Here is a 21,295-nt window from a genome sequence, read left to right as displayed (position 1 = left end):
TCAGACTTAAATGTATTTTTTTCAAATCTTAGGCAAAGGTTGGTGTAATTTACCCAAATAAGTATGCAAAGTAACTATATTTTCCATTTTTTGTTTTTTTGTTTCATCTAAATCCACAATCCAAACACAGCCTTAACTACTGCCTGCTTCATACAATCTACCTATTTCGTGTGACCAATTGCATGATATATTTACTGTAGACCACCAGAATTTGAGCAATTAGATATAAATTGAAAGTGTACAACTATCCAATTCCAATCCCTCAAGAAAGTATAGAAAAAGAAGATTTCGAAAAAAAGAAAAGAAAAGAAACTGCAATTTCAAAAGAAAAATAGGGGTCAAAGCGCACCCACCCCACCCCCCCCCCCAAAAAAAAAAAAAAAAAAAAAAAACCTGCAGATTATATATTTGAAAGAAGCAACTTCCATTATTCTGCTCAGCCATTCCAAGCTTACAAGGTAGGTTGGGCAGTGTCTTCTCAATCTCATATGATGATATCAACTGCATTTTCATCCCTTGATATACAATGGAACCATTTTTAGTCTCCATGCACGCATGCTATGCAGGCTTTGCCATTTCCGAGCAAAACAACCAGATGAAAAGGAAGGAACAACCAAAACATCATGTAGAAACGGGACTTCTTGAAAGATCGCTTATGTCTCACTTCTAATCACTGTTTCATCACGGTTTGTAACTAGAACTACCAACTTTTCCCGACAGCAATGACTTCTCCTTCAAACTCGTGCTCAACGCAGAATCAGAGCTGTTCGATTGGTTTTCAGAAAATCCAGGTCTCATCCAAATCTTGATGTGTCCCTCTCGGCAGACAGTAAGTACAGATTCCTGAGTAAATACCAAACCAGAGAGGGGTTCGGAGTGAACACGGTGTGCAACCAGTGGGGAGAGTTTTGGAACATCTCGTGTGCTTGGCGCGGTTTGCAGAGTACCCACTGGGCAAGCGCTGTCCCAGTGAGCGGACTGATTTCCAGTGCTGTAAGTGGGGGACCCACCAGGAGCTCGGCGTAGTGGCACAACAATTTCATCCATCTCTATGTCCCACAAAAGCAATTGCGTGTCCTGCATAATAACAACATTAAATTGTGAAATGAAAAAGACATTAAAGTAAGCATATAATGATGATAGAAATACTTTTAAAAAACAGAATCAAACTGTTGAACAATGACAGAAGCAATGATAAGCCCAAATTTAGAGACGTCACAAGATGGCAGCGAAACATAATTTTTTTCTTAGGCACCATAAAATGGCAACATATTATGAAATAAAATAAATAATTGAATCAACTCACAATAATAGAAGAAAGAATTTTGAGGATAGAACATAAATAGAAAATGATAAACAATCAATAGTCTCAGCTTATCCTAAATGTCACCGCTTATCCTAAATTTATATGAATCATAATCATGACTTTCTACTAGGTCTCCTAATGATTTCTGGTGATCATTTATCATTTTCTGTGTGCTACCTATCCTCAAAATTCTAGTCTCTGCTTATCCTAAATTTCACTGTCTGGTGCTCAAAAAAAAAAAAAAATTTCACTGTCATGCTTGAGATTCATAGTAGATAGTCTAATGAAACTCCTCACAATTTTTAAGCCATACCACTGTCATTGTTTAGCATCAAAAATCATTATGACCTATGAAGCACCCGACACTTCAAAATAGGTGCCATGTCTGTATCGGATAAGTTAATGGACACTGACATGCTGGGGACACGAGTGTTCACATGTCGTACACACCATGTGACATGTCAATTTTTTTAATTATTATTTTTTTGCAAGGCACTTCACAGACATGCGACTGTGTTTGGATATGCCTCAAGACACCTTAGTTTTTTTTTTTTTTATAATTAAGAAAGATGATTTGGGATCAAAGCAAAATATATGAAAATACAGGAGGAAAAAGAAAAGAAAAGAAAAGAAAAGAAAAGAAAAGATACACCCACATATACAATGATGCTTCTTATATATGTTCCCTAAATTTATATGCATATACATATCAAATAAGAACATATATAATAAAATAAATTTCATATTTTCACCGTGTCCATATCCTAATTTCTCAAAATTTTCGTGTTCCATGCCTCTATTTGTGTTTGCTTCTGTGTTCATGCTTCTTACATTATGACATTCAGCCTAATGTGTATTGTTGACCAGGAATTGCAACTAATTACCTCTAACAACCAGCCAGATTAATTATAAAGATCAAAGAAATCACAAGTGCCAAGACCACTGAGAACTGTCAAATCTGATATGGAGTTCTAGGTCTCAGTTGCAAAGAATTTCACAAACACTGGATGACAAGGAACCATTTAATCAATAATATTTAACAGTATGAAAAAGGAAATTATGTGAGTATGCATCCACAAAATATGATATTCAACTATCACTGACAACAATGAAAGACTAATAAGATACCTGGCCAACAGAACCAAATCGGTACATAACATTTTCTTCTGAGCCATTCGAATTTGGCGACGACCAATATGAATCGAAAGCAACTCCACTGACCTGTCACCCACCAATCAAAGTGAATGTGGAAGTCATGGCGCTTGAGAGGAAACTATGAACTAATACCATCTATTGAAAGAAACTTACCCATGAGTTGTGTCCCTCACCCCATGCTACAACCTTACAATCTTCCATACTCCAAACTTGAACTAGATCATCTTCACCTCCAGTCAAAACGTATTTTCCATCCATGCTGTTGAGTAGCAGTAGTTGTCAATAATACTATTCTCTTTAAATGGATTTAATAGCTAGTCTAAAAACAACACCTAGGAAAAACAGTATCATTTTACAAAAAGAAAGAAAAGCTACAACAATAAAAAGGCGTAAACTATTATGAAAGGAAAACCACAAAAGCTTCTCACCTCCAAGCACAACATAATACAGCACCATAATAGCTTTTGCCACCACATATCAGTTGTTCATTTTTGTAGTCAAATACACGAAGATAACCTACATTCATTGATTAGTTAAAGCCCATATATACCACTAATAAATACAAATGGAAAAGAAGGTAAATTTAGAAAGAAAAAAAAAAAAAAATCTGTGAGACACACAAGGAATCAAGACAGTACCATCTCTTCCAACAGTCGCAATATAGGTCCCATCAGTTGAAAAGGCAATGCTGTTAATTGAACCTTGGCAAATATGCCATCTAGCAACTGGGTTCTGCACAAAACCATCAATGAACTTACAGAAGGTAGAAGCACTGACATAGTTCTTCACTTAATACCATCTATATGGTCATGTGAGAAAAGCATTAAAATTTCACCATCTCCCCTCATTAGCATTATGTAACCATCAGTCAAAATACCAAATAGGTGAAAAATAACGATGTCACAATGTACATTATGAAAATGAAAGTAACAACTAACCGCATATGAACTTAATTAGAAAAGGCACTTGCACCTTTAAATCTTTTGTTAAGTCAGTGCAAAAATGCCACAATGTCATTGAAACCTTTAAACAATCATTGAAGAATAAGATAGTAGACAAATTCTCATGCTTACTGCTACTGAATATTGTTATATCAGGTAAAGGGCATTGAAACCCAAAACTTTAGGTTAGGTTCAACTTGTACCCTAAAATCTAAACGCATCAAACTGGCACCTAAGATTTATTGAGTTCATTTTGACCTAAGAAGCACAGACACTTCTGTGGAGGAATTGTGGTGTTGGACACCGACACTCTTCGGACACTCTTAAAAGTGTGTCTGAAACTTCTTCAACATGTCTTAATTAAAAAATCAAATCCATAATATCGGATACTTTACTGATACTTTGCGGGCACTTCGGCGATACTTCTTCAACCCTCTAAACACATCTTATGTAATCAATCCCTTCAGAATAACAATGTTCTGTATTATGAAATATATAACTTTTAATGTATTAAGTGTTGTGTTACATATTTTTCATTATCTGTGAATAACTATTCACATATATGACATATAATAAATTTGTAAAAATATAAACTTTTAACTAGCAAACAAGAAAAACACCATCACAACTATAATTAAGCTGTATAAAATAACTGTAGTGGCACCGATACGACTTGGACCCTTCTTCTTCTTGCTTTGTTGTAGCAGAGCTTGAGGTTTAATCCTTGCCATGATGTATAAGCCTCAACTCCCAAGGACTACAAAATCCCAGGATCCAGCACTTAGTTCCAAATCTATATAACCAAACACCAATAAAAAGGAACTCCATAACATATAAATCAAACAGCCAGGTTTTGGATCCAATCTGAACTTTCATAGAACTTCATTGGTATCTTTGAATAAGAAACACACACAATAACCAGAATTCAAGAGGGTCCAAAGTTAGAGATACATAGATAAGTGAGAAAAATAAAAGCTTCGGATTTTTTTTTGAAGTTTGATCTACAACCTCACACTAACAATCGATTAGACAGCTATGAAGTAACAAAAAATTACATAGAAAAGTAAATATTCATTCTTTACGATTACGGTTTTGAAATCAAAGCCCCAATGGCACAATTATTATCCACCTCAAAGATTTGAAGAAAAAACAAAAGGCATGGTAATCATAAATCATGTAAAAGGCACCAAAATTGTTGCCCATGTCCAAAATCTCCAAGACATAATTTATTTATAATCCTCAGAATTGTCATACTGACTAGAGATCTTAAAAAATAAAAATAAAAATAATAACTAATAATAAAAAACCAGTCATATTCAGATCGAAAATATTCAAGGAAAGGAACAGTCCCCGTCATATAAAGCTATATTTCTCAATGAACAACAAGTGCACCATTCAAGCACATTACTTAATTAATAGATATGTAAACAAACCACAATAATGTCTATCAAAAACAAATTTTTGAATCACTGCAAAGGAATTGAGATGGATATGGTCAAAATCATAACAGTATGTCATGTTTACTGTACGCCATTGCAAAATTAAGTGAAAAGTGATGCAAATGCAATTACAATATTCACAAGGAATCATTTCTCTACATCAACATGACCAGTTCAAGCAATTTTGGGCAAACCTTAACTTAGCAAGAGCACCTCTTCTTTTCCTGGTACTACCACTGAGGTAACCCTTTTTTATTTTATTTTTTTTATTTTTAATTCTAGACTTCCATTATTATGCATTAATCTCTACATTAATGTGACCAGACCAGGAGTTCTCCAATGGACTTAATTCCATATTTGCTAAAAAAGACCAGTGCCTTTTAGTTGTCAATAGCCAGTACTACCTATGAAGAAGGGTTCAACCAACTAACCTCTTCTAAACAACAAGAAGTCGACCAATTATTCCTACTGCTTAGTCATTTTTTTGAAGATCTTGCCCTCACCAGGGTTGAAGAACTTTCTGGCAGCTTTCAAAGTTTTCTACCACTAGCAGCAAGAATTTTAGATCTTGACCAGCTTCAAATCCTCCAAGACTTCATGGGTCAACTTCTCCAATACCTTTCTTTCATGACATAATTTAAAGTTCAGATTGAGGCTGCTAATGCACAAATGGCCTTTGTAAGGCAAGTTTCTCACACATTGGCCAGTGCTGCTGCTTTGCAAAGAAAGTGCCTTCATCAATGAGAAGAAGGCTTCCAATATTGCACAAATACAACAGTTGCAAGTAGAACTTACTGTAGCTGATACCTAGCACACTCTCTTAATGGAGGAGCAGAGTAATATTAATCAACAAATGGACCAGTTGTTGGCAAAAGATGGCCCCACTGCCCCTAGAGATGTCCAAGTGAAGGCCAAAAGAAGGGCAATCCTCTCAGCTTGGGCTAGCTTTGTAATTGTTCTTCAAAGGGACTGAGATTTTTGTATTTATTTTTTCTCTTTTTTAGAATAGACATTAGAACTTTTTTTGTGTTTAAATTTTATAATGAAAAGAAAAATTTTTATGCATGTCTTCTTACTTTATGCTTGTCTAACATTTTCCTACTCGGTTGGATAATATTTATTTAAATATTTACTATTTATAACTTTCCTATGTGGGACCCCTTCCAAGGATGCAAGGTGATAGGCTCCTTCTCTAAGGACCTTAAAAACCTTAAATGGTCTTTCCCAATTTGGCGACCACTTTCCAAATTTTGGATCCTTACTGCCTATAGGTAAGATAGTCTTCCACACCAAATCCCCCTCTAAAAGTATCTTAACTTTTATCCTCATATTGTAGACTCTCTCCACTCTTCTTTTTTGGGCAACAAGATAGCTATAAGCCATAACTCTTTTTCCTCAAAATCTTGTAACTCAACCATCATGGCCTCAGTATATTCATCAATTGGAATATCATAGTGTAAGGCCACTCGACTAGATTGAACAATCACCTCTAAAGGCAACATTGCATCATGGCCATATACCAATTCATAAGGTGTAGTACCAGTACTGTTTCTCTTGGAATTTCAATAGGCCCACAATACATTAGTCAATAAATTGTGCCAATATCTAGGGTTCTCCTCAATCACCCTTTCCAAATTATTCTTTATTATTCTATTACTCAGCCTGCCCATTAGGCTGAGCATAATAAGGTGATGAATTGAGGATTGAAATGTCATATTCCTTGGCAGATTCACTAATCTCTTCCCCATTAAACATAGGTTCTTGATCAACAGTAACCGATTGGAGTAGACCAAATGTATGGATTATATGCTTTTTCACCAAGTCAATTACATGCCCTTGGGTTGCTACCATCAATGGCACTCCTTCCACCTACTTGGTGAAGTAATTAGCTACCACCAAAAGGTAAGAATGCTTTTTTGAAGAAGGAGAAAAAATTTGCCCAATCAAGTCCATTGCCCATCCTTTGAAAGGCTATGGCTTTATCACTGAATGCAAACCAATTGCAAGGACTCTTTGAAGGCTATCATGCTTTTGGCATGCTTGACATCTCTTAGCATAGGCCATACAACCCTTCCTTACTGTAGGCCAAAATAAACCGTACTTGTTGATCATTCACCTCATTTTTTCTCTAGCTTGATAGGCACCACATATGCTTTCATACACTTCATCCATTACTTTCATCTGTTCATTTTGGCTAATGTATAATAAGGTCATACCATCATGGGCTCTATTGAATAAGTCATATCCCATGATGACATAATTCAAGGTTTGATACTTAATCTGCCTACTAACCTTCTCATTGGCATTTATAAAATATTTGATCAAAGGATGTCTCCAATCCTCTTTTGCCACTTCCAAATTCATTACTGTCACGAAATTTCTCTTTTGGATCCTATTGGAATCCTTTAGGAATCTTTAAACAAGAAGCCACTTGAGCCATTTCATTAGCCTCATTATTCTCCAATCGAAACATGTGCTAAAATGTCACATGGCTGAAGAAACTCACCAACCATTTAACCTCAACTAAATACTCTTCTAAGGCCTTGTTAGTGCACTTGTATTCACCTTTAACTTGCTTGATAACCAAATGTGAATCACCAAAAACTTGCAAACTAGTGATTATGAATTCTATAGCCAATTCTAAACCTATAATCAAGGCCTCATACCTAGCTTGATTATTTGATAAGACATGTCGTTCATCTAACTAGTAAGAAAATTGATGTACTTGCTCATTAGGGGCAACAAACACAACACCAGCTCCAACCCCTTCCTTAGTTCTAGAGTCATCAAACATTAGTCTACAAGGGGTGTTTTCTATACAATTAATTTCAAATAAGTCCTCGTTAATAGATGAACAAGGATGTTTAGCTAAGAAATCAACCAAAGTTTGGCCTTTTACGACTTTTTGAGGGACATACTTGAAACAATACTCTATTAGAGCCAACAACCATTTGTCTTGTCTTCCCCTCATTATGGGTTTAGACAACATGTACTTGATCACATTAGTTTGTGCCACCACAAATACTTCTGAGGGGAACATGTAATGCCTTAACTTAATGGCAGCAAAGTATAATGGCAAGCATAATTTCTCCATTGACTTGCTAATTCAAATGATAGAGCAAGCAACAATGAGGTGGAAAAAAGGCATGTTTCCAATCATATGCAAAGAAAAATACTGCAAATGGCTACCAGTTATGCTCTTGTCTCTTAGAAACATCAACAAATTATAGAGAAGGAAACAAGGAAAGTAAAAAAGAAAAAATGTTAGTGGTAAATTGTACTTACAATTTTTTTTTTTTTTTTTCTTTTCAAACTTGTTCCAGTTTTTCTTTTTAAATTTTTAGGATGTAGACCTAGAAAGCAAACTATTTTTACTCAAAATTGGAAAAAAATTAAAATAAAATAACGTATTCAGGGTTGGTTTGAGTAAAGTGTAGAAAATTCATATTTGAGAAAACAAAAAGAGAACAAGAGCATAGCTGCGAAGCAAAGAACAAGAGAGAAGGGCATTGAAATTGATTTCTGTCCGACTGTCACTGTATCAATAGAATTTGGGTAAAGTAGATAGAGAGATAGAGAGAGATACCCAGCGAGAACATCGAAGTTGTTAGCAACGACCTTGAGGAAGCTTCCAGCTCCAGATCCCATCTCCACCACTCCACGATCTCACTCTTTCTGAATCAGAAGAAGAAGATAGAAACTGTTAAGAGTGAGTGAAGGTTTCGATCGTCGGTTTGTGAAAGTGGTTCTTTTCTGATTAATTATGAGAAAAGAAAATGATCTTCCAGGAATTTTAGCATTTGGATTGGCGAAATGTTAGTGGTAAATTGCTATAAGATTTTAGGGGTTTGTAATGGCAGTAAGACAGCCTTGGATTAACCAATCCAAGTCCAAATCCAACCAAGTATCTCAAGGTAAAAGAGGACCTGTTTTTAATATAGAGGAAGGGAGAGAGAGAGAGACCGAGATCGACAGAGACGGAGAGACCGAGATAGACGGATCGACAGAGAGATCGGTAGAGAGAGAGACCGAAATCGACGGAGATCGACAGAGAGAGACCGAGGTCGACGGAGATCGACAGAGAGACACCGAGATCGAAGGAGATCGACAGAGAAGAGACAGATCGACAGAGATAGACCGAGATCGACGGAGATCGACAGAGAGAGACCAAGATCGAGAGAGAGAGAGAGAGAGAAAAAAACCTGCAACAGCGGCAGTGGTGATTTGCGGCGGTGGCGATGTGCGACGGTGGCCAGCGATGGTTGGGTGGTGAGCGGGAGTGAGGTTTGGTGGTAACTGTTCTGTGTGTGTGGGTGAGAGACAGAACAGAGAAACCATTGGTAACTGTTAAGTGGTTGTCCAAAATGTTTACTCCTTCTGTGTTTATGATCCTTGAAATGAAGACTTATACCTTTTTATGGTTATGTTGGTGGTAATTGTTTAGTGGTTGTCCCAAAATGTTTACTCCTTTTGTGTTTATGAATTTTGAAATGAAGACTTACTCTTTTTATGGTTATGTTAGTGGTAACTGTTCAGTGATTGTCCCAAAATGTTTACTCCTTTTGTGTTTATGAACCTTGAAATGAAGACTTACTCCTTTTATGGTTATGTTGGTGGTAACTGTTCAGTGGTTGTCCCAAAATGTTTACTCCTTTTGTGTTTATGAATCTTGAAATGAAGATTTACTCCTTTTATGGTTAGTGAAACTTATACGTTTTGTAAAAACAAAATTTACACATTTTGTGAAGTTATTTACATCTTTTTTGAAATAACTTACACAATTTTTGAAAAGTTACTCATTTTGTGTAAGAATTTTTGGCATAACATTTATACTTTTTCTTCGAACTTACACATTTTATGGAAGCCCAACTTAAAACTTTTTCGAAAGTCACTTATACCTTTTGTGAAAAAATAAATTCATCAAATTTATACCTTTTGCTTAAGCTTATACATTTTCGTGGAAGTGCTTATATTTTTTTTGAAAAGTTACTCCTTTTGTGTAAGAATTTTTGGCATAACATTTATACTTTTTCTTCGAACTTACACCTTTTGTGGAAGTCCAACTTAAAACTTTTTCGGAAGTCACTTATACCTTTTGTGAAAAAATAAATTCATCAAATTTACATCTTTTGCTTAAGCTTATACCTTTTTGTGAAAGTGCTTATATTTTTTTGAAAAGTTACTCCTTTTGTGTAAGAATTTTTGGCATAACATTTATACTTTTTCTTCGAACTTACACCTTTTGTGGAAGCCCAACTTCCGAAAAAACTTTAAGTTGGGCTTCCACAAAAGGTGTAAGTTCGAAGAAAAAGTATAAATGTTATGCCAAAAATTCTTACACAAAAGGAGTAACTTTTCAAAAAAAATATAAGCACTTCCACGAAAAGGTATAAGCTTAAGCAAAATGTGTAAATTTGATGAATTTATTTTTTCACAAAAGGTATAAGTGACTTCCGAAAATGTTTTAAGTTGGGCTTCCACAAAAGGTGTAAGTTCGAAGAAAAAGTATAAATGTTATGCCAAAAATTCTTACACAAAAGGAGTAATTTTTCAAAAAAAATATAAGCACTTCCACGAAAAGGTATAAGCTTAACCAAAAGGTGTAAATTTGATGAATTTATTTTTTCACAAAAGGTATAAGTGACTTCCGAAAAAGCTTTAAGTTGGGCTTCCACAAAAGGTGTAAGTTCGAAAAAAAAGTATAAATGTTATGCCAAAAATTCTTACACAAAAGGAGTAACTTTTCAAAAATGTTGTAAGTATTTTCACGAAAAGGTGTAAGCTTAAGCAAAATGTGTAAGTTTTCGTTTGTTTACACCTTTGGTAAGTCAACTCACAAAAAGAGTAAGTGTTCATAAAAGGTGTAAATAATTTCACAGAAGGCGTAAGTTTTCAGAAAAGGTATAAGTTTTTACAAAAGGCGTAAGTTTACATAAAACATGTAAGTTTTCAGAAATTAGTTACGCCTTTTTCTGAAATTGCTTATGCCTTTCGTGAAAATATATGTCTTTTGTGAAAACTTATACATTTTTTGTAACCATCTACACCTTTAGTTATATAATATATTATTTTATTAATTTACCTAGAAAGTGACCTGATTAGCAGGTCACCAATGTATAAGTTTTCAAATATTTTGATATAACTCAATACATATAAATGTGTAAATACAAAATAGAAGGGTGTAAGTGCCTTGCATACCATATGCAAGGCACACATGAGAAAAGTCCTTTTTTTTATGCTTGTTCTTAATGCATTAAAGTGTTATTATGAGGGATAATAATCATATGTATTGGGACTTTTCAAGAAATTCATGTGTCGGATTTCAAAGAATTTTTTTTATGTTTGTTTTTAATACATTAAAGTGTTGTTATGAGGGTAGGACTTGGGAGTTAGGAGCAGTTAATAAATGCTAAGTTTTTTTTTTTTAAATCAAAAAATTAGAAAAATTAGATTGGGAGATTGGAGCTCCCACAAGACTTGGGGTTAAAAACCCCCTTTTGCTTAATATATAGTATAGATCTTAACATTTATTAACTTCTCTCAACTTCCAAGTCTTACCATCATAATAACACTTTAATGCATTAAGAACAAGTATAATTTTTTTTTTTGAAATCCAACACATATGAATTCTTTGAAAAGTCCCAACACATATGATTATTATCCCTCATAATAACACTTTAATGCATTAAGAACAAGCATAAAAAAAAAATTTTGGAAAGTCCAACACATATGATTATTATCAAAATATTAAACTTTAATATAATATAATAAAAAAAGACATTTAATTCCTTGAAAAGTCCAACACATATGATTATTATCAAAATATTAAACTTTAATATAATATAAAAAAGAAAAAAAAAAGAAGACATTTAAAAAATATATATTTAAAAATCACAATTCATGGGAGCTCCAATCACCCAATCTAAATTTCCTGATTTTTTGATTTTAAAAAAAAAAATCTTAGCATTTATTAACTTCTCCCAACTTCCAAGTCTTACCATCATAATAACACTTTAATGCATTAAGAACAAGTATAAACTTTTTTTTTTGAAATCCAACACATATGAATTCTTTGAAAAGTCCCAACACATATGATTATTATCCCTCATAATAACACTTTAATGCATTAAGAACAAGTATAAAAAAAAATTTTGAAAAGTCCAACACATATGATTATTATCAAATCTATACTATATATTAAGCAAAAGAGGGTTTTTAACCCCAAACCTTGTGGGAGTTCCAATCTCCCAATCTGAATTTCTTGATTTTTTGATTTTTAAAAAAAAAATCTTAACATTTCTTAACTTCTCCCAATTTTCAACTCTTACCATCATAATAACACTTTAATGCATTAAGAACAATTACAATTTTTTTTTTTGAAATCCAACACATATGAATTCCTTGAAAAGTCCCAACACATATGATTATTATCCCTCATAATAATATTTTAATACATTAAGAACAAGCATAAAAAAAATTCTTGAAAAGTCCAACACATATGATTATTATCAAAATATTAAACTTTAATATAATATAATAAAAAAAAGACATTTAATTCCTTAAAAAGTCCAACACATATGATTATTATCAAAATATTAAACTTTAATATAATATAAAAAAGAAAAAAAAGAAGACATTTAAAAAAAAAACATTTAAAAATCACAATTCATGGGAGCTTCAATCACCCAATCTAAATTTTCTAATTTTTGATATTTTTTAAAAAAAATCTTAGCATTTATTAACTTCTTCCAACTTCCAAGTCTTACCATCATAATAACACTTTACTGCATAAAGAACAAGTATAAATTTTTTTTTTGAAATCCAACACATATGAATTCTTTGAAAAGTCCCAACATATATGATTATTATCCCTCATAATAACACTTTAATGCATTAAGAACAAGCATAAAAAAAATTCTTGAAAAGTCCAGCACATATGATTATTATCAAAATATTAAACTTTAATATAATATAATAAAAAAAAGACATTTAATTCCTTGAAAAGTCCAATACATATGATTATTATCAAAATATTAAGCTTTAATATAATATAAAAAAGAAAAAAAAAGAAGACATTTAAAAAAAAACATTTAAAAATCACAATCTATACTATATAGTAAGCAAATAGGGGTTTTTAACCCCAAGCCTTCTGGGAGCTCCAATCTCTCAATCTAAATTTCTTGATTTTTTGATTTAAAAAAAAAAAAAAAACCTTTAGCATTTATTAACTTCTTCCAACCCCCAAGTCTTACCTTCATAATAATACTTTAATGCATTAAGAACAAGCATAAAAAAAATTCTTTGAAATCTAACAAATATGAATTTCTTGAAAAATTCAACACATATGATTACTATCAAAATATTAAACTTTAATATAATATAATAAAAAAAAAGACATTTAATTCCTTCAAAATTCTATCACATATGATTATTATCAAAATATCAAATTTTAATATAATATAAAAAAGGAAAAAAGAAGACATTTTAAAAATAAAAAAAAGACATTTAAAAATCGCAATTCACATATATAGATAAATACATATGATTATTATCAAAACATTAAACTTTAATATAATATAATAATAAAAAAGAAGTCATTTAATTCCTTCAAAAGTCCAACACATATGATTATTATCAAAATATTAAACTTTAATATAATATAAAAAAGGAAAAAAGAAGATATTTTTTTTTAAAAAAAGACATTTAAAAATTGCAATTCACATATATAGATAATTGTAAATATATTAAGAAAAATGGAGTTTCTAAACCCCAAGCCTTGTGGGAGTTTCAATCTCTCAATCTTAATTTTCTAAATTTTTGATTTAAAAAAAAAAAAACTTCAGCATTTATTGATTTGGTCAAAATCTCCTGATCAGCATTTAATAACTTTTTCCAATCCACATGCCTGCATTTATTGATTTGGTCAAAATCTCTTATTAACATTTAAAATTCCCTCATACAAATAATTATTGATACAGCCTGTACATAGTTACTGCAGTATCCTTTTTAATTTCTCCTGTACACTATGGTTAGTGATAAGATTGTTAAATTATTTTTATAAAAAATCTTAAAAAACATAATTTATATATTAAAAAAAAATTAAAACAAACATAAATATCTATAATTATCCCGTGCATAGCACGGGTGATAGGCTAGTTATATATTAAGCAAAAGGGGGTTTTTAACCCCAAGCCTTGTAGGAGTTCCAATCTCCCAATCTAAATTTCTTGATTTTTTTATTTAAAAAAAAAAAAAACTTTAGTACTTATTAACTTCTCTCAACCCCCAAGTCTTACCCTCATAATAACACTTTAATGCATTAAGAACAAGCATAAAAAAAATTCTTTGAAATCCAACACATATGAATTTCTTGAAAAGTCCCAATACATCTATCTATCCTATATATTAAGCGAAAGGGAGTTTTTAACCCCAAGCATTATGGGAGCTCCAATCTCCCAATCTAAATTTCCTAATTTTTTGATTTAAAAAAAAATCTTATCATTTATTAACTTCTCCCAACTCCCAAGTCTTACCCTCATAATAACACTTTAATGCATTAAGAACAAATATAAAAAAAAAATTTGAAATCCAATACATATGAATTCCGTGAAAAGTCCCAACACATATGATTATTATCTCTCATAATAACACTTTAATGCATTAAGAACAAGTATAAAAAAATTTCTTGAAATGTCCAACACATATGATTATTATCAAAATATTAAACTTTAATATAATATAATAAAAAAAACATTTAATTCTTTGAAAAGTTCAACACATCTATCTATACTTCTATACTATATATTAAGCAAAAGGGGGTTTTTAACCCCAAGCTTTGTGGGAGCTCCAATCTCCCAATCTAAATTTCCTGATTTTTTGATTTAAAAAAAAAAATCTTAGCATTTATTAACTTCTCCCAACTCCCAAGTCTTACCCTCATAATAACACTTTAATGTATTAAGAACAAGCATAAAAAAAAATTCTTTGAAATCCAACACATGAATTCCTTGAAAAGTTTCAACACATATGATTATTATCTCTCATAATAACACTTTAATGCATTAAGAACAAATATAAAAAAAAATTCTTAAAAAGTCCAATACATATGATTATTATCAAAATATTAAACTTTAATATAATATAATAAAAAAAAGACATTTAATTCCTTGAAAATTCCAACACATATTATTATTATCAAAATATTAAACTTTAATATAATATAAAAAATGAAAAAAAGAAGACATTAAAAAAAATTAAAAATCACAATTTACATATATAGATAATTATAAACACAATCCGTGTATAGTACGGGTGATATGTTAGTAAAGTCATAATTTAAATAATGGTTTGAAAGTCATGCTTTTGATTGTGCATTGTCCTTTAGTTTTTTTTTTTTTTTTTGGTTAAGATTGGCATTGTCCTTTAGTTATAGTGGATCATAAATGTAATTAAAATATCGACTCCGATTCGTAACTCAAATTCGGAGGCTCGAATTTGGCTCGAATTCGGAGAAGAAGAAGAAGAGAAGAAGAAGAAGGAGAACTAGGGGGGAGGGGGCCATCAAAATCGGGCTGGAGGAGGCGGCGGTCGGAGGCGGGGCTGCGACGATCGGAGCTGCTGCTGTGACGATCGGAGCTGCTCCAACGATCGAAGATGCTGTGACGATCGGCGGCGGCGGAGGCACAGGAGGGGCCCTTCTCTCCTCTCCTCTCTCTTTCTCCCTCTCTCCTCCTCTTCCCCTTTATTCTTCTCCTGTGTTCAATGAAGAAGAAGAAGAAAAGAAAGAAAGAAAAGGAAGAAAAAGAAAAAAAAAAAAAAAAAAAGAATCGCAAAACGACGTCGTTTTGCGATTCGAGCCAAAATCGGGCCACTTTTTTCGAGCTACCAGTCATTTTCCTTAAAATATTCATTTTATGAGAAAAGATAATTGCATAGAATTAAATACAAAAAATAAATTTAAACCATACAATGTACTTTTTGTATATTTTTTTTGTGATTTATTTTAAGCATGTACCATTGTTGCTATGTTATTTAATAAAATTATAACACATCATTAAATATAAAATAAATGGTTTATAACTACATTGTTACTATGAGTTTTATAATTTTTGTTAATTATTTTTAATTTAAAATCAAGATTATTGATGTGAGTCTTTTGTGGCTATTGCGAATAAAATGTTGAAACAATTTCAAATTCAAAGAAAAACTACATGGGAGAAGACTATAAACTCAAAGAAAAGTAAACAGCAAAGTTTATATATCAATTTATTTATTTATTATTTAATATGGAGTATTGATTGATGGTTCCTAAATCAATAAAATTCAAAAAAAATTAGAATAAATTACATTTATTTTCTTTGATGAAAAAAATACAATTAACTTTACTTTTTTTGTAGTATTTTAGTGCAGTAAAAAATTATTTTATACAAATTTACTATAACTTACTTTAGTAGTATTTATTGTAATAAAATAACTCAAATGCTCTAACAATGTCATATTTTTTGTGATATTTTTTTTCTTTTCATATGCCTATCACCACTATTCTTCAATCACTATTCTTATTAATAATGTTTCAATTCAATGATTTAAGTCAAAATCACAAAATAAATAAATGAGCTTGTGTATATACGTAATTTTTATCTCTTTACATTAACTTATCTTTTATTTGCCAAACCTTACAATTCAGACCATTCATAAATGTCAAAGTCAAGTTCAAATAATACAAACTAGATCTTCAATTGATAAATTGTGAGCCACTACATTGGATTTGATTTTTAATCTAAAAGTAGATAAGTACTCTTTCTATGAACAACACCATATTATTATCATTATTATTATTATTATTATTTTGAGGAATAACAACACTATATTATTAAATGAACAATAGAGTTGAAATTGTGGGGAAGTAGTTTTGGAATATTCTTTTAATCCAAACAAGCCCTTAGAAGATTTTTCCAATTATCACCTAAAACAAAAATAAAACTCTAGTCAGCGGTTCTGGAACTTCGATGAGCAAGTTAACTTCTATTAAAAGAATAATTTTTTGGATTTCTTAGGATAGAAGTTTTTTAGCACATACATTTTTCTTTCATCCTTCTCCTTTTTATAGAGATTTTCCTCATTTGTAGCTTAGGCCCTCATCACCACTTTTCTCAATACCTATCTCTCTACTGTACTCTCCAGAAAGGGACAGCCTGGATCTGCCTAACAGGGTCTAGCCAACTTATCTGTTATACTCGGCTCAGTCGTGTGGCCCAGGTACCCTTGACTCGGCATGCTTCTCATCATGCTTCTATGTTTATTCGACAATGACTTTGAGTCCAGTGGGTCTTGGCCTTGTTTGGCCCATCCAAGATGGGCTTGGTTGTACTCTGTTAGTCGTTTTAAGTTTATTTTTACTCGGCTCCCACAGAAATCGCATCATTCATTATTTAGCAAAAACAAAAAATGACACTTTACTTTGTAATATATAATCATAATAAATTAAACAAAAATGTCAAGTTTTCAAATTTTTTTTTCAATTTTTGAATAATGTTATGGTAATTAAATTTAGAGACAAATTATGGGTAACTTGAATATGTCATTAATATATTAAGAGTCTTATAAACCAGTGTCATTAGAGCATAGAAAAAAAAAAGGACAAAAAATTAAACAATACAAAAAAAATTTAGCAAAAATTACAAAATAAATCCTAGGGTTTGAGTCGTGTAATAAAAGAAATTATAAGTTTTTAATTTTGTCAATTAAAATTTTAATTTTTTAATTTATTTTCAGGCGAATTACACTAACGGTCCCTATAGTTTGGAGCTTGTGTCACTTTGGTCCCTGACTTTTCAATTGTGACACATTTGACACTGAATTTTGAATCTTGTTTCAAATAAGGATAATTAAATATACTATTGCCCAATTTCAAGGGCAAAATCATCAATTTGATAAAATATAAACGAATTTGACAAAAATAAATGTCAAAAAAATATTTTTGAATTTTTAAAAATTATTTCTACCAACTAAAGATAAAATTATGTAAAATTGATAAATTTTTTACACATTAATTAATTAATTTATTTTATCATATTAATTTTTATTATGTGTTTAGATGATAATTATGTAATGGGTGGTTGTTAGGTTTTTAATGTGTAATCGATATATTTAATATATGAAATGTTTTTAGTTTTGAATTTTTTTTTAGATTTTTAGCTAAAAAAGCACAAAAGGATAAAATTGGCTACATAAGTCAATAAGACGAAATGTTACATCCAAATCATAATCATTACACTTTTTCTTTTATAAAAGTTAAAAAAAATCAAAAAAAGCCAAACCAAACAAGGCTAAAAAAATCCCAATACAAAAAAGTTAGCTAAAATAGCCAATGCCAAACGAAGACTTAATGGATTGGTTTAATAGTAATATCAAAATTGTCGCCATATTTAACTTTTAGAAAAATAAAACTAATTTAACGAAAATAAAAACAACCACCCCTTGCATGATCATTATCTAGACATATAATAAAAATTAATTTGGTAAAATAAATAAATTAATTAATGTGTAAAAGATTTATCAATTTTACATAATTTTATCTTTGGTGAGTAGAAATAATTTTAAAATTTTAAAAATATCTTTTTGACATTTATTTTTGTCAAATTAATTTATATTTTATCAAATTGACGACTTTGCCCTTGAAATTGATCAATGGTATCTTCAATTGTCCTTATTTGGAACAAGATTCAAAATTCAGGATCAAATGTGTCACAATTGAAAAATCAGGGACCAAAGTGACATGAGTCTCAAACTATAGAGGTGCCTCTATTTACGCACCACCTTCTCAAGGCACACCATTAATTAGTTTATTTTTTATTGCAAAATTAACCTAATGTAAAATGACCACAAAGGACAAAGGGTTATGATATACACCTTATGTAAAATTACCATAAAGGACAATAATAAATACAATACACACCTCTCTTCTGAAACACTACTTACGTATCTTCTCTCTCAAGAAATATACGTATTATTGAAGATTTTGATTGGATTGAATGATGGATGCATCTGGCAATATTGGTTTGGAACAATGGAGCAAGGAAAATGTTAGTTTTTCAATTTCTTTTTTTTTTGTTGTTTTCATGTACTTACTGCGTGGCAAACTGTTTGTATTCGTTCGAATTCCGAGATTTGAACAATGTACTCATGTTCGACTATCTGCAACCGAACAAGTTTTAATTGTTCGATTTTCTAGTGTTGAACATAGTCCACATGATCAATTAATAAGTTCTGAACTTATAGCATTTGTTTGGTTTTTAACAGTCAAACTTTTGAACTTAGCTTGACTCTGTATTTTCGAACACTTAAAACAATTTTTTTTTTTTTTTTTTTTTGGTTTTTCCAAAACTGTGCATCCATGGAGGGGGTCATGAACCAGAGGAGAATGGAGTGAAGTAGTCTTTAGCATGAATGAAGATTGGTTTAGATTGGTTCCTAAACCTCTGGGATGACAATGAAACAGAAAATGGAGGGCACGTTGTGTGTGTTTTTGAAGTGGAGGTGTACAATATAGAAGGTTAAAGATTGTGGATAGTGTGTGTGAGTGAGTAAGGGTAAAGATAAAAGATTGTGAATGGGGTGTGTGAATAAGGGTAAAGATGGAAGATTGTGGTGTGTATTAAACAAATTTCTTATTTATCAAATTACTAAAGGTGTGCATTGAGTAATGGTGTGCCTTGAGATGAAAGGTGGTGTGTAAATAGAGGCACCACCCAAACTATAGGGACTGTTAGTGTAATTCGCCCTTTATTTTCAATTTAAACCATTTGTTTATTTTTGTTAAGTTAAATTGATGAAAAAGATAATAATATTTTAGTTATTAAAATCAATAAAAAAAAAATTAATATTTTAAACATTTTCTGTATACCTATATTATAATGACTAAAATATTATTTTTCAGTCAATTTTATTTAACGAAAATAAACAATTAGTTTAAATTAAAAACAACCAAAACGATTACTATTTGATAAAATTAAAAATTCATAATTTATTTTGTTATAAGGTTCATTAATTTTTTTTTTAATAATTTCTCCTAATTTTTATTAATTTCAAAACAATTTCATTAAATTAAAATTTTATTTTATTTTTCATAAAAATTAATGGAGTTTTTATTGATAAATCCTGTTTAGGAATGTTCTAGCCCAAGAAGTCCATGAAGGAAATTTGTAACTCACTTAGTCCCATGTATTTATACCTTTATTCCATAAGGTTTTTTTTTTTTTTTTCTTGATTTATACTATTTTCTTAGACTCTTATACCCTTATATTTAATGTTGGTATGCATTAACTACACACCACTATTTAATGTTGATATACATTACACACAAAAAATTAAATATGATTCTTTATTGATTGTCATTATATTTTGGTAGTTCCTATGCATCCAAATGCTGACTGTACGTGATGACGTGAATATCCACATCAAATGACGTGAATGTGAATGTTCACATCAGATAACGTGAATGTTCATACTAAAACATATGAATATGAATACAAATGTTAATGTTCATAATATTAATATTAGATGACGTGAATGTTTACACTAAAACATATGAAATTTTACAGAAACTGAGAGAAACTACAAAAGAAAATTTTAACTCTTTCCAACTCTGAATTGGCTTTGACTGAGAAGTTTCTTTTATAAGCAAAGTGGATAACTGTTAAGCTTGTGAATTGGGAACTGTGAGGCTTGTGATTGGAATTGTGAGGCTTGTGACTTCAAAAGCTGAAAAATACTGTGAAACTTGTGACTTCAAAAGCTGAAAAATAAGAGGCACATGGGTGCTGAGAGTATCTTTTTGTGACCGAGAACTTTTTTACTTTTTTTTTTTTTTACTTGCAGTGAGGAAACATGACTATACAGTTGACTGATGGAGAATCAATATATATATATATATATATATCACAAGCTTTTCTCAAAGTAAGAGAAGTGACTGAAACTGATGTATATATATGGAATCCAATGACTTTTTTAGGCATATGGGTCCTGAGCATCTTGGAATTGTGGACCATATGGATCATGATTGGTTGAGGCTTCAGAGGAGACTGAATCATCCGAGGCTTCATCTTCAATTTGTGACTTTGCTTGGGCCATTAATAATTTGGCCATTTCAATCAATTCATCACTAGAGGTTGACTTGGGTTTTGCTTTGGCCTTGGCCTTGGCCTTGGAGGACTTGGATTTGGAAGGTTCAATGCTAGTTGATGGGCTTCTAAGTCTGACTGTAGTGAGAGGAAGTGGGCTTCCTTGTGTGACTGAAGCATTTGGGTTTTGTTGAGACTTGACCATTGCAGGAGTTGGGGCATGAATGTTAATTGGAAATTCTTGCTGGACTTGTTCAATAATACGATGGGCTTTGAATGTATCCCGCTATTTAACAAATTGTTGACAACTGACTATGTTATTGGATAGACTGT

The 21,295-nt window shown here is 31.3% G+C and overlaps 1 protein-coding gene across 1 annotated transcript; it reads right to left on the bottom strand.

Annotated features, from left to right (window-relative positions):
• Positions 1–190: 190 nt before the first annotated feature.
• LOC114292231 (putative catabolite repression protein creC) lies at positions 191–21,167 on the bottom strand. Its single transcript, XM_082888839.1, has 8 exons — positions 20,888–21,167; positions 9,044–9,252; positions 4,067–4,159; positions 3,100–3,193; positions 2,890–2,977; positions 2,615–2,720; positions 2,435–2,527; positions 191–1,077 (listed from the first exon to the last, which is right to left on the bottom strand). The coding sequence occupies exons 1-8, from the start codon at positions 21,165–21,167 to the stop codon at positions 682–684; spliced, it is 1,359 nt and encodes a 452-aa protein (XP_082744965.1). The 3' UTR covers positions 191–681.
• Positions 21,168–21,295: the final 128 nt, after the last annotated feature.

This window comes from Camellia sinensis, chromosome 9 (genome assembly GCF_055761805.1).
Source record: "Camellia sinensis isolate YWXY chromosome 9, ASM5576180v1, whole genome shotgun sequence".
NCBI classification, from domain to species: Eukaryota; Viridiplantae; Streptophyta; class Magnoliopsida; order Ericales; family Theaceae; genus Camellia; species Camellia sinensis.
This window is presented reverse-complemented; position numbering and strand designations above follow the sequence as displayed.